Source organism: Onychomys torridus, chromosome 23, assembly GCF_903995425.1.
Source record: "Onychomys torridus chromosome 23, mOncTor1.1, whole genome shotgun sequence".
Classification (NCBI taxonomy): domain Eukaryota; kingdom Metazoa; phylum Chordata; class Mammalia; order Rodentia; family Cricetidae; genus Onychomys; species Onychomys torridus.
This window is the reverse complement of record NC_050465.1, coordinates 55,617,923-55,634,413: the sequence shown is the minus strand read 5'-3', so window position 1 is coordinate 55,634,413 and position 16,491 is coordinate 55,617,923. Positions and strand designations below refer to the sequence as shown.

At 39.5% G+C, this 16,491-nt stretch overlaps 1 protein-coding gene across 1 annotated transcript in view; it reads left to right on the top strand.

Moving 5' to 3' along the window:
- Window positions 1–16,491, top strand: part of Abca12 (ATP binding cassette subfamily A member 12) — a 167,874-nt gene that overhangs the window by 112,675 nt on the left and 38,708 nt on the right. Inside the window, exons 23-31 of the mRNA XM_036172750.1 lie at window positions 238–352; window positions 6,502–6,831; window positions 7,910–7,979; window positions 8,071–8,205; window positions 9,013–9,168; window positions 10,080–10,266; window positions 12,650–12,868; window positions 13,986–14,182; window positions 14,970–15,130. Coding sequence (XP_036028643.1) covers window positions 238–352; window positions 6,502–6,831; window positions 7,910–7,979; window positions 8,071–8,205; window positions 9,013–9,168; window positions 10,080–10,266; window positions 12,650–12,868; window positions 13,986–14,182; window positions 14,970–15,130 — 1,570 coding nt within the window. The remainder of the gene's footprint in view (window positions 1–237; window positions 353–6,501; window positions 6,832–7,909; window positions 7,980–8,070; window positions 8,206–9,012; window positions 9,169–10,079; window positions 10,267–12,649; window positions 12,869–13,985; window positions 14,183–14,969; window positions 15,131–16,491) is intronic.

Here is a 16,491-nt window from a genome sequence, read left to right as displayed (position 1 = left end):
AGAGTTATGTTTTCACTCTTGTACCACCTCCGTAAGAAAATGACAGCCCACTGTTAGGTCGGCTTCCTGCTTCATGAACAGCAGAGCCCCGTTAATGGTTATTCTCCCGTTAATGGTTATTCTGAGCTCCCTCATGGGAGTGTGATTTCCACACTTGAGTGTGTAAGACTTCTTGCACTCTGCAGTCTGCAGGGTGGCATTGCTTGTGGTGACTGGATCCTCTGCTTCGTTCCACAGTTTCCTCACCAGTGTGTCTTACTCCCTTCCGATCGTGCTCATGGTCGCCTGGGTTGTCTTCATAGCTGCCTTCGTTAAAAAGCTTGTTTATGAGAAGGACCTGCGGCTCCATGAGGTACATTGAGAATCTTCTCTTGTTGTGAAAAAGTCCTAGTCGTAGAACAGCTAATTACTGTGACTTTCATCCCACCCGTTCAGGCTCAGTCAGCAGAGCTCACACCTGGCAGAATTAGAGAGAAAGACCAACATTTTTCCAGATCACAACGGCAGTCTTTATTTTGTTTTCTCAAAAAGCGCCACAAAAGGCATTTAAGGGGTGCTTCTGAGAAGACAAAAATCAGAATAATATTGAATAAAATATGAATATAGTTATGATCCTCACAGTAATATTTTCCAGGGTGATTACCTATAGGATGTAGGCGCTAATGAAGTTTATCAGTTTAGATACTGATACTATCAAGGCAGAAGATGACTGATGTGGTAACCAAGCAAGCTCCTTGTAGGTATAGGCACAGACTTGGATACAGGAATGAGGTTCATTTTGCTTTTCAAGAACAAATTCTCTTTCCAGTATACTTTGTCTCTTGCAATTATCTTTCAATTACAATGTGCTAAATGTCTCATGAACTGATTTAAGCCCTGCTGTCTCCCAGACTGTATGCCGTGGTTTCCTAATGACAGTCTGAAAGCTGGAATTCACACTTCAAACCTTAATTGGGTGGCAGGGTCCTTTCTACCCTGTATGTCTCAGGTTCCTGATCCTCAAAAGTAGGTCTTTAAAGATTAAAGGACAACTTTGAAGTAGAAAACTGTGGCAGACACTGAGCTATTTTCTACTTCAAAACAGATACCTGCCTCAACTACGTTACTCATGATAGAAACAACAAGCATAATTGTGCATGTGTGTGTGTGTGTGTGTGTGTACTTGTGTGTTTATGTGTATACATATGTATATTTCATACTCATCACTTTGTTTTGTGTTAGAACAGAATGCTGTTTGAATGCATCTGTGCCTGTCACCCACAATATCGGAGCATAACGCGATCCTTTTTCAGGAGAAGAGATGAAAGGCATATTTTTAACAGTGAATCATTTCTGTGTGCTAGCTCTATGCCTTCACTTAGTAGGCATCCACCTTCAAGTTTTGACCACATGACCACAGGGTCAAAGTCACTCAGTGGAAAAAAAAAATCACTGAACTTGGAATCAGAGCATGAGGCTTTAGGTCTGCCGGATCTGCTACTCAAGTTTGCTTGAGCCCAGTCCTAAACTCACGATCTTTTTTTCCCCTAGACTTCATTAGCACACTATTGTAGGACAGAGATGTCTCATAACAGAGACATCTTTATCTCGGTTACCTATTATCTTTATCTAAGATATTGGTTCCCTTTTTTGCTTTTGTCTTTTTTTTTTTTTTTTTCCGAGGCAGGGTTTCTCTGTAGTTTTGGTGCCTGTCCTGGATCTCACTCTGTAGACCAGGCTGGCCTTGAACTCACAGAAGTCTGCATGGCTCTGCCTCCCAAGTGCTGGGATGAAAGGTGTGCATCATCACCACCCAGCTGACATTGGTTCTTTTTTAAAAGGTCTCTGAAGTTAGGGTGCATTTGATACACTGTCATAACTTACTCATTATATTCATTAGTAATTTGTCTTTTTTTGGTGGCATGCAAATTAATGTCATATCTTAAAAACAATGGTGTCCTAAACTCAAAGGAACACAGCATAGTTGTGAAGTGAATTCATGGCAGGTGTGGTATGAGTGGAATGCCCCCAGTGATGCCAGCTTGGCCTCTCCACTGCCTTCAGTTCACAGCTACCTCCTTCTTTTCAAAGAGGAGAAAGTTGTGTGTGCCCAGGAAGGGAGAGGTGACCTGGGGAACACTATGAACCTTGTTAATCATTGTCCTCGGGAGTGTCTTGACCTCCATCCAACCCTTTGCTAAATCATAGCCATGTTCTTTCAGTAGAGTAGACTTTCAAGATGTTTCGAGAATGACGATGGTCAATCTCTTTGGTTACCAGAAACTTGAAGTTACTTTTTAATGCCATCATTTCATATTCAGTTAAAGCATAAAAAGCGCCACATCCCACTTCTTTTTCATTCAAATTAAAATGCAAAGGTTAAAAAAAGTGTTATTTCTTTCTTTTTATAGTCATTTTTAAATTGGGGCAAGAAAACCTATTTGTCTGTATCTCAATGAAGTCATTAATATTTGACCCTCTTGTAATATGCCTCTGAGAAATCTCTTTACCTTTTAAAGTAGCACAAATTCTAATAACTAGTAAGTCTACTTTTGAAACTTAAAACACTTTTAAAAAATGCCCTTCATTAGCATTGGAGTGAGTAGTAAATTTCTTAATAAAGAAAAATGAAAAAAATGCCCTTCATGAGTTTTGTACTACATACTGTGTCTTTTTTTTTTTTTTTTTTTTGGTTTTTCAAAACAGGGTTTCTCTGTGTAGCTTTACATCTTTTCCTAGAACTCACTTGGTAACCCAGGCTGGCCTCAAACTCACAGAGATCCACCTGGCTCTGCCTCCCTGGTGCTGGGATTAAACGTGTGCACAACCACCGCCCGGACATGCTGTGCTTTTAATAATTAAAATATTATAGCTCTAAAATGTTGGGGTTTTTTTTGTTTGTGTGTTTTGTTTTTCAAGACAGGGTTTCTCTGTAGCTTTGGAGGCTGTCCTGGAACTCGCTTTGTAGACCAGGCTGGCCTCGAACTCACAGAGATCTACCTGCCTCTGCCTATCGAGTGCTGGAATTACAGGCATGCGCCACCACCACCTGGCTAAATGTTGATAACAGAAAAAAATCTTATTTTTAAATGTTATTTTTGGTGTGTGTTTTATTAGGTAGTTGTATCTAGTTGACCTAAGACTCCATTGTTGGGACTTTATATTCATCTAGAGACAGAATTTTAGAGTTTATCTGTAACTTCAGACAGGCACCTAAAGATATCTATGAGTTATTACCAAGAACACAAGAGTCTTCAGTACCCTGGGCTTCGTATAAAATGCCTTTTATATGCTTTCATAACATACATCATTCCTTACTAGCAGGAATTTGGGACATTCCTAATAATAACCACAACATCCTTTTTAACCTTGAAATTTTTTTTTTAAATTAATATAATCTTTTGTTAAGAAAATTAATTAAAAAATTGGAATCAAAGATGTCATTATTCCTAAACTTAGTGCTTGGCCTCCTGTTGAATTGGACGACACTACTGACAAGCAACTATATGAATATTTGTGACTTCTCTTCCTTCTGGAATCTCTTTCTTAGTGACTGCTATAAACTGGGCCAGCTTTGACCGCTGTGTCCCAAGGCTTTCCCGGTTATCAGATATTGATGAATTGCACTGGCAGGTTAGGGAGGCTTGGGACAAGTGACTCTTTGATTCCAAAGCTGGCGCCTGACATCTGCCACTTTGAGGAGGAACCAATAGCATCAAGCACATGTGGGCAACCATTCTCTGTGGGCCGTCTTCCATCCGCCGCTTTGGTCTTCTTTGTCGCCACAGAGCTGGCAGCCACTCGCGATGATTTATAGATGACCTGTCTCTCAGAGCCCTTTCTCGTTGTGAATACAGCTGTCCTCGTGGCAGAAAATCCTAAAGTTTTGTACTCAACTTTCATGCTAGAGTGTTCAACTGTGAATACTTGAGGGAGAACTCAGCTCAGTCTATTTCTTTGAAAAGCGAAATGACCAGTTTGCAAAGTTTTAGCAGCTCTTGGTAACAAGAATTGCATCTTGAGTTTAAAAGTCTCCTAATTACTGTGATAAGCAGCTGCATGGTTAGTTGTGAGGCTAGCTAAATTGTTGTTTAATAAGTCTATGGATGGAGAATATTCTAGATGCATGAAGACTTTAAACTGGGGTTGCTGGTCACCAGGGGGAGAAAAGTGTGTTTAAATACATGATGTAAACTTTATTTTGTGGTCTTGATGTATTTATGTAGCCTAGATATGTGATAGTCACCTTAGAAAACATGTTGGTATTGTTTCTTAATCATATGCATTGCAGTTGCAAGAAATTTGTGGTTTGTCTATTTTTATAGGCCACATAAGATTGAATAGTTTAGTGATGTGTGTGTACCAGTTAGTTATGCTCAAACATTCATAAGTAATTAAATCTTAAAATGCAGATAACACTCAGGGTTAATAAAAAGAGCTTACGTGTCAGAATCACCCTAGGATTGATATGTATTTCTGAAGTACAGTCATCAAAAATGTGACAATAACTTTCTTCAATCTGCTGAGGAATACAGGAAGAGTAAAATCCTCAAATTCTGCTTCTTAAAAGAGAAATCGAAGTGAAATTTTGTTTTCAATAAAAACAGGCCTTGCAATTAGAGGAAACTTACCATGGTGACTCTTCGCTCAGTGTGGCTTCTTCTCTTTGACCCTTCCATTCCTATGGAAACATAGACGGAGTCTTCGCTGCAGAAGGGGCGGGGCCAAGGAGGAGAGAAAGGAGAAGGTGCAGGAGAGAACAAAGTTAAGAGGAGAAGTCACCAGGTTCTTCTAGGTGGTGATTAGCTTAAGACCCACTGCTTAGGTGGCTGGCAGGCAGGTAACTGTCTCCATGGTAACAAGAGCAAGCAGAGTTATCAAATGTGATCAGCTGAAGAAAAAAAAAAGCAGAAAGCAAAATGTGCTACATTTGGCTTGTAGAATAAAATACCCAGTGCAATATTGTTATTGTTGCTATTGTTTTTCTAGACAGGAGTAGGAGAGAGACATTAAGAATTATTTATTCCACAAAAATACTGGACTATAAAGCTGTTAGTGGAACATTTCTTTTGTTATTTTTAAAATGGAGCATTAACTTCATAAGCTTAAGCTTAATCATAAATTGTTAAAACTGGAAACTGAAATACCCAGGTTCCCAAGGGGTTCCACATGTACCAAATTCAAGATGACTGGAGTTGAAGGGGGGTGTTGTGGTCATCAGACTCTTTCCCATTCTTGCACAAACAGACCTGATACCGTGATGGAATGTCTCAGCCCTGGGGATATCACTGAGTCAGAAAAGAATATTACCTGAGAAACTGACCTATAGCATCTCAGATATCTGAGTTCATTGTGGGTGTATGAGTGCTCTTTGTAAAAGAAGATGCTAAGACTGACACAGACTGTCCATTGATGACAGGGATGAGGAGGTCATCACAAAAGGCAGAAGGTCATCCTCCAAACTTCTGTGTTTTGAATATTAAGATTCCACATATATTCCGTTCCTCTCATGAAACATGAGCAATGATTGTAGTGTTCATTTAGGCATATTAAAAATTTATGGAATTTTATTATTTCAATCTCTATATTGGGACTAAAGTTAAACTATGTGTGGCTTTTTCCCAGACTGAAATATTTATATCTAAGCAAATATCAAGTTCGTGCTGTAAAAATCATAGGGAGACACCATAAGTATGGTATCCTTTCCTAAATCACTTTAATGTAGAGAAGTCAACTAGATAGATTCAAAACTAGGATGGTAATGTACATGCATGCGTGTGTGTGTGTGTGTGTGTGTGTGTGTGTGTGTGTGTGTGTGTGTGTGTGAGTGTGCATATGTATGTGTGCATGTGTGTTTGTGTTGCTAGGGATTGGACTCAGGACCTCTGCAACTAGGCAGGGGCTCTATCCTCAATTATTTACTTATTTTATGGATGTGTGTGTGTGTGTGTGTGTGTGTGTGTGTGTGTGTGTAAGAGAGAGAGAGAGAAAGAGAGAGAGAGAGAGAGAGAGAGAGAGAGAGAGAGAGAGAGAGAGCCAGAGAGAGAGTCAGAGAGAGAGAGCCAGAGAGAGAGAGTCAGAGAGAGAGAGAAAGAGAGAGAGACCAAGCAGGCACTCGTGTACCGTTGTGCATGTATTTGCAGTCAGAAGACAACTTTCAGGAGTCTGCTTTTTTTGTCATCTTCTAAGAACTGGTATTGAATCCAGGTCACCAGGTCTTTAATCAAGTGCGGCTCCCCACTGAGTTATTATACTGGTCCTAGAAATGCACATTTTTATTCACAAGAAAGACCTTTTCCAACAGAAGCATTGTCTCTGTTGGGGTGCCACTTGTTAAAATCCAAGAGGATTCTGGTACAAAAAAGTCTTCACAATCACAAAGAATTTACATAAATGGCTCAAATGCATAGTTTCATATATGAGGAGACTCTTGGACATTTTGTCATGATACAAAAGTAATTGTCCATTTAGGAATTCATCTGCCAAAGAAGCACCTAATTCTCTCCCTTCTTCTTCTTCTAGTACATGAAGATGATGGGTGTGAACTCCTGCAGTCATTTCTTTGCCTGGCTTATAGAGAGTGTTGGATTTTTACTGGTTACTATTGCAATCCTCATCATCATACTCAAGTTTGGCAATATTCTTCCCAAAACAAATGGCTTCATTTTGTTCCTATACTTTTCGGACTACAGCTTCTCAGTGATTGCCATGAGCTACCTCATCAGTGTGTTCTTCAACAACACCAACATTGCCGCTCTAATTGGAAGCCTGATCTACGTCATTGCCTTTTTCCCGTTCATTGTTCTGGTTACAGTTGAGGATGAGTTGAGCTATGTTATAAAAGTCTTCATGGTAAGTCAGCTGTTGGAGCGCACACTTGTGTGATGTCAGAGCCTCCCACCCATAGTTCATGAAAAGAGTCTCAAGTTGAAAGTTCACTTTTATAATTAAAAGTTAAGTGATAGCAAAATAAACTTAACTCTTCCAATGACAGATCTTTCTAATTGCCATCTGCTCTGAAGGGAAACATTTCTTCCCACGGCTTCGAAAACCGTTAATGATGCTGCTAAGCTATAGTTCTTGAACAGTTAAAATATTATCTGCCAAGTTTTAGAGATCACCAAGAATTCTGACTTCTTTGGTTCAAATCCTTAAACATCTCAGAATCTCTTACGTTAGAACCAGTCTCCTGTATGAAAAAGTACTCTGGTTTTCATGAATAACACATAGCCTGAAGGCATAGTGATGGACATTTTGACAGCAAGTACTCAAATTTGAATTCTTTTCTTCTGCTTTTCCTAATTCAGAAGCACTAAATTGAAGAATAAGATGACTGAATTTAAAATTCATAAAGCAGAGCACTTCCCATCACATTAAGGCTTTACTGTTCATAGACATAGATGTAATGAATAACTTTAATTCAACACTGACTGCTCTAAGTTTAAACAAAATGTAGATTTGTAATTTGTAGTGATTATCAATATTCAACCAATAAATATTTTAGTGTATTCTCATTCACAAGTCTATCACCTGAAATAAATTTAGGAACATTTTCTGGCCACGATATCATTTAATTTGAGTCTTCACACTCTATTACTCTGTAATTTCCTACCTTATAAATTTCTGAGCAACATTTAATAAGCTTAAATATATATATTTTGGATTCTTAAAAAAGCATTCTCCAAGTTTATTGCCTCTTTCTCTTTCTGTCTCTCTTCTCTCTCTCATCTCTAGTCTCTCTCTTCTCTCTCTCTCTCTCTCTCTCTCTCTCTCTCTCTCTCTGCGTCATTTTTGGCAAGGGAATTCAGCATTTTAAAACAGACTAAGAGAGTGAGCATAAATTTTTTTCTACATGTCTAACGTGTTTAGCATTTTGAGACCCTCTAGGCGAATCTACTGGCACTATCACCATTGTTCATTTCCTTCCCAGAGCCTGCTCTCCCCAACAGCATTCAGCTATGCAAGCCAATATATTGCACGATATGAAGAACAGGGTGTTGGTAGGTTCATTTTTTTTTTAAAGAACATGATTTTTATCTCTACCTGTGATGTGTGTCAAGGGAAGAGTAAATACCTGTGTTCAATTTCTAGGTCTTCAATGGGAAAATATGTACAAGTCCCCTGTTCAGGATGATACCACCTCATTTGGCTGGCTGTGCTGCCTAATCCTAGCAGACTCTTTCATTTATTTCTTTATTGCTTGGTATGTCAGGAATGTTTTCCCAGGTAGGAATCTGCATTTTATAGATACATGCTTCTTGTGGCTTTTATCACTGTTAGTCAGCTAATACACGTGCACTAATCGTTAGTTGGCTTGCTATATGCAATCTCTAAAGCAGTGTGCTAAAACCCTAAATTAACCAAAAATTTCAGATTAAGTACGTTGATGTGTTCCTTCTCTGATAGTTCTTTCAAAGATGGGGTAAATTCAAAATTGTATGATAGTATCAGGTCAACCCAATCCTTCCAAATGGAAGTATGATAAAGCAAGATCTATGTTTCTTAATTTTATGGAGGATGAATTACATTCTAGAGAGCATAGGCTGGACTCTCTCACTTTGGATCTCAAGAAGTGTTTCTTTACAGTAGGTTTAGGTGTTTTCTCGCTAAGCATTATTGATACATGTACAGTTTTGGTGAATGAGTAAATAAAATTGTATGGTTTTGTTTGCATGAAATGGTTATAAAAAATGGCTGTCTTGAGGCAGAAAGCATATCAGTGCTAGTCTGGGGCTTGGAGTAGGACCATGGAATATGCCAAGGGACCCTGTGAGAACTCTATGGAGTTACAGAATAGTAACTGGACTGTGGTGATGCTTGCATTTGTAAGTGAACAAAAATCATCCAACCACGCACTTAAAATGAGTACATTTATCATACAACCATACATCACTGACATGGCTTTTTAAAAAGAGTTGATCTTTTTGGCCCTACTCTTTTAGCTTATATAGTATTCTAGAAAATGAAGCAGTTTCCTGAACCATTCATAGGGTTTCATTTCATTTCATTCTCCCTCGTGGGTTCTCATTACAGGGACATATGGCATGGCTGCTCCATGGTATTTTCCAGTCCTTCCTTCCTATTGGAAAGAGCAATTTGGATGCGCCGAGGTGAAGCGTGAGAAAAGCAACGGCCTTATGTTTACCAATATCATGATGCAGAACACCAACCCTTCTGCCAGTAAGATAAGTAAGTCAATAGCATGTATTGTTATGAGAAAAATGACATCAAAAAATTGCATGACTAGTGGATTTAATTACGTTTTTCTAAATGATAAAATTCTCATCTCTTTAGTCACGCATGAGTATGTCTACACATATGTGTTTACACTCTTATATGGGTTGAATTGTGCCTTCTTCTGGGCTCATTAGCTCAGTTGGTTAGCATATGCTGCTAATTAAGCCAAGACTGCAGATCCCTTTGTGGTCCAGTTAGACTCATACAGAGAAAAAATTTGTTCCTTGCCCACAGCCTGCACCCCTCACTCTAGCCATCTGCTACCAGTAGTAGGAGTAACCAAGAAACAAAAATGGGTGATGTAGCATAGCCCACAGCTGACGAGAGAAAAAATAGTACAAAGCTCATGCCTTACTCGGGGGGTAAGTGTTCTTGTCTCTATGAAAAGACGCCCTGTGTAAGTGCTGTGGTGGTGTCTGAAGAAGGTAGAGATAGGAAAATTAGCTGGATTCTGCAAGCCACAGATCTGAGAAAACCTTGTTACTGTAAAACCACAACTTGCAAACATTTGTTTCATAAAATGATGCCATCCTTCCCAATCAGAGAACAAACTTTCTGGGTTGTCTTTTGAATATTTAAGATCTGTTTAACAAGGGAAACCATAAAATTATAATTCTGTATTCAGGAAGTGCTTTTTCCAACAGAGAAGGCTAATATACTAAGCCCTAGAGAATGTGGTTTTGCACTCCTGCTCATTCTGTAAGCAGATCAGAAGGAAGCTAGAGAACATAATAAATCAGTTGTTTTTGACCTTTTTAAACTTAAAGATTGTATTTATATAATCTCCAATTTTTAAAGGAAAGTCTAATCCAGCTCCATTAATTACTGATGAGCTTCCAACTCCTCTCTTGGTTTCTCTCCAGGTCCTGATTGTGCATTTCCCCCCAACATTGAACCTGAACCTAAAGATCTCCAAGTTGGAGTTGCCCTTCATGGGGTCACGAAGATGTATGGTACAAAGACGGCTGTTCAAAACCTCAACCTGAACTTTTATGAAGGGCACATTACATCATTGTTGGGGCCAAATGGAGCTGGAAAAACCACAACCATGTATGCTATTTTTCAACTAAATGTCAAAGAAGGCTATTATTAATGATAGCTTTTTGTAAACTAAGATTCCAAACTAAGAAGAAAGCAGAGCTCTTATGTCCTCTGGATGGTTCAACTTGTACATCCAGAGAATCCAAACTGTGAGCTCAAAGGCCATCTTAGGCCATTGCAGGATAGGTTTACTTGTGTGACTTAGTGTTGGTCCATCCCATGTGTCTTAAAATGTTTAATCCAGTGCAAATTCCAAATAACAGTAAGTTTTCTTGACATGGCTTAGATCAGTGGTTCTCACCCTGATGCTGCAACCCTTTAATAACCCTTTAATACAGTTCCTCATGTTGTGGGGAACCCCCAATCATAAAACTGTTTCCTCGCTACTTTGTAATTGTAATTTTATTACTGTTATGAATTGTAATGTAAATATCTGATATGCAGTATATCTAATATGTATCTACCAAAGAGGTCAAGATCCACAGATGGAGAACCATTGTCTTAGGGAGTAGAACACTCTACAACACAAGGTGTTCATAATAAGACAGGGGCTGTCGAAGGAGGTTCACAGTGCCAGTCTGTTCAAAACAAGTGTGGTGTCTGGTTAATCCCTGATCTCGGATCTATACTGCTGCGTCTGTCAGTCTGTCTTTTATTTGTATTTATCTCCGGGCCAGGTGTAAGTCTGAGTTTGCACATTCTAGCATGAACACACAGCCCCATCTTCCCTATCACAGGAAGCACTTGCCTTAATTCATAAAGAAACAAAGAATTGCCAGTGTCATACACAGGTCAAGGCAAAGAGCAGCAGATGAGCTGTTCTCTCTCTCTCCTGACCATCCTGTGTCAAGATAGAGGGAGGATGTGATCCCAGGATTCCTAGGTTATTTTTACTGTTTGGGTGTTTGCTTTGATGGTATGTCTCCAGCGCTCCACCTGCTCATATTTGCTGTCAGTGCTAACATATCGTTGGACTCCAGCCCTTCAGGAAATGTCTCACATGCTCTACATTCTATTTTTAATCATCTTGGGTAAGTTCAGGGACTTTCTCAAATGCTGCCGTCAATATTTTTCTAAAGATCTGGAGACGAGTGAAGCTCATGATAGGATTGAACACATACTCTTGTTTGTGTGAACTGTTAAAAGCCAGGGTTGGCTTTCTAGAATACAACACTTATAAAGAACACGTCTGAAGCATATTTTCCCAATGGGAAATAAGAGGCTGGGGAGAAAAGAGACAGCGAAGGTGTTTGAGGAGGCTAGAATTTTGCCTGAGAATGCCCTATTTTATTGGTCTAGATATAAACCCTAAAATATCAAAAAGAAGCATGCTATTTGTGTTTAATGTTAAGAGGAAATTGCATGGTATCTTGATTCATTATTTAGTACTAGGAGAGACAGGGGAGAGCTTCTCTAGACCTCCTGGGAATGATGTTATATTGCAGGGAGGAGATTATTAATAAATAACTGCCCAACTTACTAACCACTTGAAAGGTGTTGAGGATTCTCTAGGTAGAAATACTTCTGCCATAATACAGAGAATGGGACTGATGAGGGCCAGAGTTATTTCAAAAGCAAGCATGTGGTGATGGCTTCTGCCCCCTGGTGGTAGCAAATGTCAGTAGTTAGGAGACCAAGAGACCAAGATGGTGCAAACATGACTTATGAAAAATTTTTCTATAAACATTATATGAATTCATCACTCAACAAAAGAGGAAAAAAATAGATGGTATCGTGGTTAAGATCATAGTGGTTCTGAGGACCCTGTAAGACAGTGGTTATCAGTATTTCTAGTGCTGTGTCCCCTTTAATATAGTTCTTCATGTCGTGGTAACCCCTGACCATAAAATTATTTTGTTGCTACTTCATAACTGCAATTTTGCTAGTGTTATGAATACTTATATAAATATCTGATACACAACCCCTGTGAGGTCACAGCCCACAGATTGAGAACCACTGTTATAAGGTGTCTCATGAAGATGTAGCATATCATCTGTTGGATTCACTGGACAAGCATGGGATTAAGTGATAGAATCTGATCTGGAGACGTAAATTGGAGATTTGCCAGTCTATAAATAGGATTCCAAGGAAACACAGCATGTTCAAGGAGAGAGTGTACTTTCAACTAAAAAGTTCCCTTAGTGTTAACATTATTACCACCACCACCATCATGGAGTGTTTGTACAACACCCTAAATAACTAAAAGCTTAATAGTCATTTTTGTTTGTTTTTTCATTCCCACTTAATACCTTTTTATTTCACAGCTTGCCTTCACTTAAAGAGATGCACTCCAACTTTTTTTTTTTTTTTTTTTGCATATGAGATATATTTAGTTTTGCTATCTAGTTTGAGTGATTGGTCCATACCTAATTTATTACATCTTCATTTCCAGTTCCATGCTGACTGGGCTGTTTAGTGCCTCAGCAGGTACTATTTTTGTATATGGAAAAGATATCAAGACAGACCTGAATACTGTTCGGAAAAACATGGGAGTCTGCATGCAGCATGACGTCTTGTTCAGTTACCTCACCACCAAGGAGCATCTTCTCTTGTATGGCTCCATCAAAGTCCCTCACTGGACCAAAAAGCAGCTCCATGAGGAGGTTAAAAGGTGAGTTAAACCAGAAACATGGACATGGCTTGTTAACCTTTCCCAAAGACACATACCGTCTTGGTCAAGCTCTAGTGGTAATAACAATGGGAAACATTGTCTCCCAAACCTTTTTTCTTGCTTTCTATTTTTCTGCTAACATACATGCTTAACATTATTATCATCTCCAGCTTGTTATGCACACATTGTTCAACTATTCCTCAGTGTCTTCTATGTTGCTCTGATCCTTTGTTTCAGTTCTGCGTGGGTACTACACCCCAAGGTCTTTTAACTGGATTTCCAGCTACTCCCCATCCCCATCTCACCTTTTAAAAAAGCTGTCAGAGTGAGCTTTGTCACCTGCAAATCAGGCCATGTTATCCCTGCATCACTTTAAGTGGCTTTTGGTGCCCTTCACATGACATTCCATAACATCATTACTGTGGCCAACCAGACCCTACATGACCTGTCCACTGTCTCATATCTATTTCCTTTCACATTCTCTAGTCATTCTGCTCTGTGAATATAAGCACACTCCTACCCTTGACTACATACAACTCACTCCTGACAGTCTTCTTCCTTGCTCTTCACAACTTGCCACACCCTTCCCGAGAGCCACTTGACCTACTTCTGGCCAAATCACCATTGTTTCGGTCTTTGCTCCTCTCACTTTTTATGAGAGTGACTACTATATATACAGCCCTGAAGTAGTATTCCAGGCTCGCTCTCCCCTGCCTCTCTCATTTCCTATTTTATTAATTGTGTGTTGATTACCACCTGATATATTATAAACTTTCTTGAGATTATGATTATCTAATGGGTTTTCTTCACATTTTGGACACACGCACACATAATCTCTTAATGAGCAAGTTGGGTTTTTTGGTCTGTCCATTGCTTTTCTCCAAGAGCCCAATGTTCTAATGATTTGTCAAATGCATGGACTATATATTTTCTTGTGTTTTTCTTAGTAATTATTTTTTGATGACAATAAGATGATTAATGATAATAAACTATTTTATGTTTAATAAGATGATGAATGATAATAAACTACTCAAAAATCAGTGCTGAATTGTACTGATCACTAAAGACATACTCATTAAATAGTGAACACAATGGCATCATTAATTATTTTTTGAAGGACTTTAAAAGACACTGGACTGTATAGCCATCGCCATAAAAGAGTTGGGACATTGTCGGGAGGAATGAAGAGGAAGTTGTCCATATCTATCGCTCTCATTGGTGGATCGAGGGTAGTGATTCTGGATGAACCCTCCACTGGGGTTGACCCGTGTTCTCGTCGAAGCATATGGGACGTCATATCCAAGAACAAAACTGGTATGAGTTTTTTTTATAACTTCTCCATGGAGCAGTCAGAAGTGTACCCTCAGGGTTATCCAAAATCCAATTGAAGCTTTTTCTGTGTATAACGTAATACCCTCAAACTGTCTGAGGTGAGCTCTTTCTTTTCCTATGACCTCAGTGAGATTTCTGGGTCAAGTAGTTAATACCTATCCAGTCCTCACTGTCAGTTGAACCTAACAGGCTTTGGGCGATCATGTAGATCCAACAGCAGTCTGCCTAGAGGAGCATGGAATCTAATTAGAGAAACCAAACATACACAAATAAAAATAAACCGAAAACAGACTAAGTGAGTGCTAACAGGGTGTGATGCAGAGAAGTAATCAGACTGGAGTGGATCAATCAGAGAGGAATATTCAAAAAGTCGGTAAAATTACTGCTCTTTCAAAGTGAAGGAAGAGAAGAGAAGAGAAGAGAGAGAGAGAGAGAGAGAGAGAGAGAGAGAGAGAGAGAGAGAGAACACCAAAACAATGGAAGCTGAACTCTGACAAAGGAGAAAGAGTTGCTGATGTACACTAAACAATGAACACTAGCTGTAAAGCTTAATAAGGACCAGTTGCTGCCCAATTATATAGAAGAGACCCTCCTATACATCTAATAACACCCTTCTGAATTGCCCTTTGATTGTTATGGAGGCTCGCTCACCTCAGTTAATACCACCCTTGTCCCAAGAAATCCCAGAACTGACTCTTGCTAATTCTGTCCCGTGGAGCCTATATCCTTGTTTTTCATTCTACATTTTTCTCAACTGTGTTTTCTCAAGCCAGAACAATCATTCTGTCAACACACCACTTGGATGAGGCTGAGGTGTTGAGTGACCGCATTGCCTTCCTGGAACAAGGTGGGCTCCGATGCTGTGGATCACCATTTTACCTCAAGGAAGCTTTTGGGGATGGCTACCACCTCACACTCACCAAGAAGAAGGTTTGTAAGAGGGGAAGCGCACTATCTCATACGGTAGCACGAGTTAAGTGTTTCTATGAAGTGCAGACTAATTCTCTCCAACTTGACTCATTGTTAAATTTCAGCAACATGCTTCCTTATGTGATTCTTAAATCTCAGCAAGTGTGTTGGTTTTTTAAAAAAACAGATTTCTGCTCTCATCTCAGAGTATCTGGTGTTGTTAGACCCCTCCCACCCAGAATTTACTGAACTTCTGATAATTTCCCACATGCTATCGACATTGCTGGGTACTGCACAAAAATGACGCCCTTCTAAAGGTTATTGATAGACTGCCAGCCTTTTCCCTCCTAACATTTCAGACTCTGCAGAGAGATTTAAATTTTCTGGCTTGGGGAAAGCAAATGAAGAGCAGGTATGAAGTCATGTCTTCACTTGGTGACGGCAAGTGTTAGACTGCAGAGTAGAACTGACTCAGATCATCTTTTGGACAACTCCGTATCTAAGTTATCTTGGCATTACTTCCAAAATATACAAAGTAGTTCAGGCTGGGGTGGGGGGTGGGGCTCTTTCCTTAGCTTTACTCACCTGCTTCTACCTTATGTGTGCTATAATCTTTTCCTTTTGTTTATTGTTGTGGTTCTTCATTATTATTTTGAAATTTGCCTTTTGCCATAATAACTCCTACTGGTATAGACCACACTTTTAATTGTAAAATACTTTTTATCTCTTTTTTGAGTTTTTTTTTATTAAGACTTTTTTATTTCTTTTACATACCAACCAGAGATCCCCTTTTATCCCTCCTTCTGCCCCTCCACCTTCTCCTCCATCCCATCCCCACCCCCTTCTCTGAAAAGATAAGGTCTTTTTCATAAATAATATTCTTATTAATTCTTAGAGAATTTCATATGATGTAGTTCAATCCTATTCATTCAAAAACTCCTTCCACACACTCTCTCTCCATCTTTCCCCTTCCTACCCATCCCACTTTAGTTTTCTTCTCCATACCCAGCCAAATCAAGTCCAGTTTGGGTTGCCCAACAACTTTGGGGAACAGGGACCTACTCGCCATGAGTGTCATCAGCCTACTAGTGGTCACATCGTTAAACAAAACCAGCTCTCCCTCTCCCTGCGGCAAATACCAGTATCTTCCCAGCTAGTGATGGGACATCGTGCTATCTGCCCACTCCATGCTGAGACCGTGTCTGGCTGGAGCTCGAGCAGATCTCATACATACTGTTCCAGTGACTGCTAGTCCATAGGAGCAGCTGCCCTGCTGCCTTCAGAAAACACTGTTTTCTTGAAGTCATCCACTCCCTCTGCCCTTACGATCCTTCTTCTCATCTTCCTTGAAGTTCCCTGAGCCTTTTGGGGAAAGGTATGAT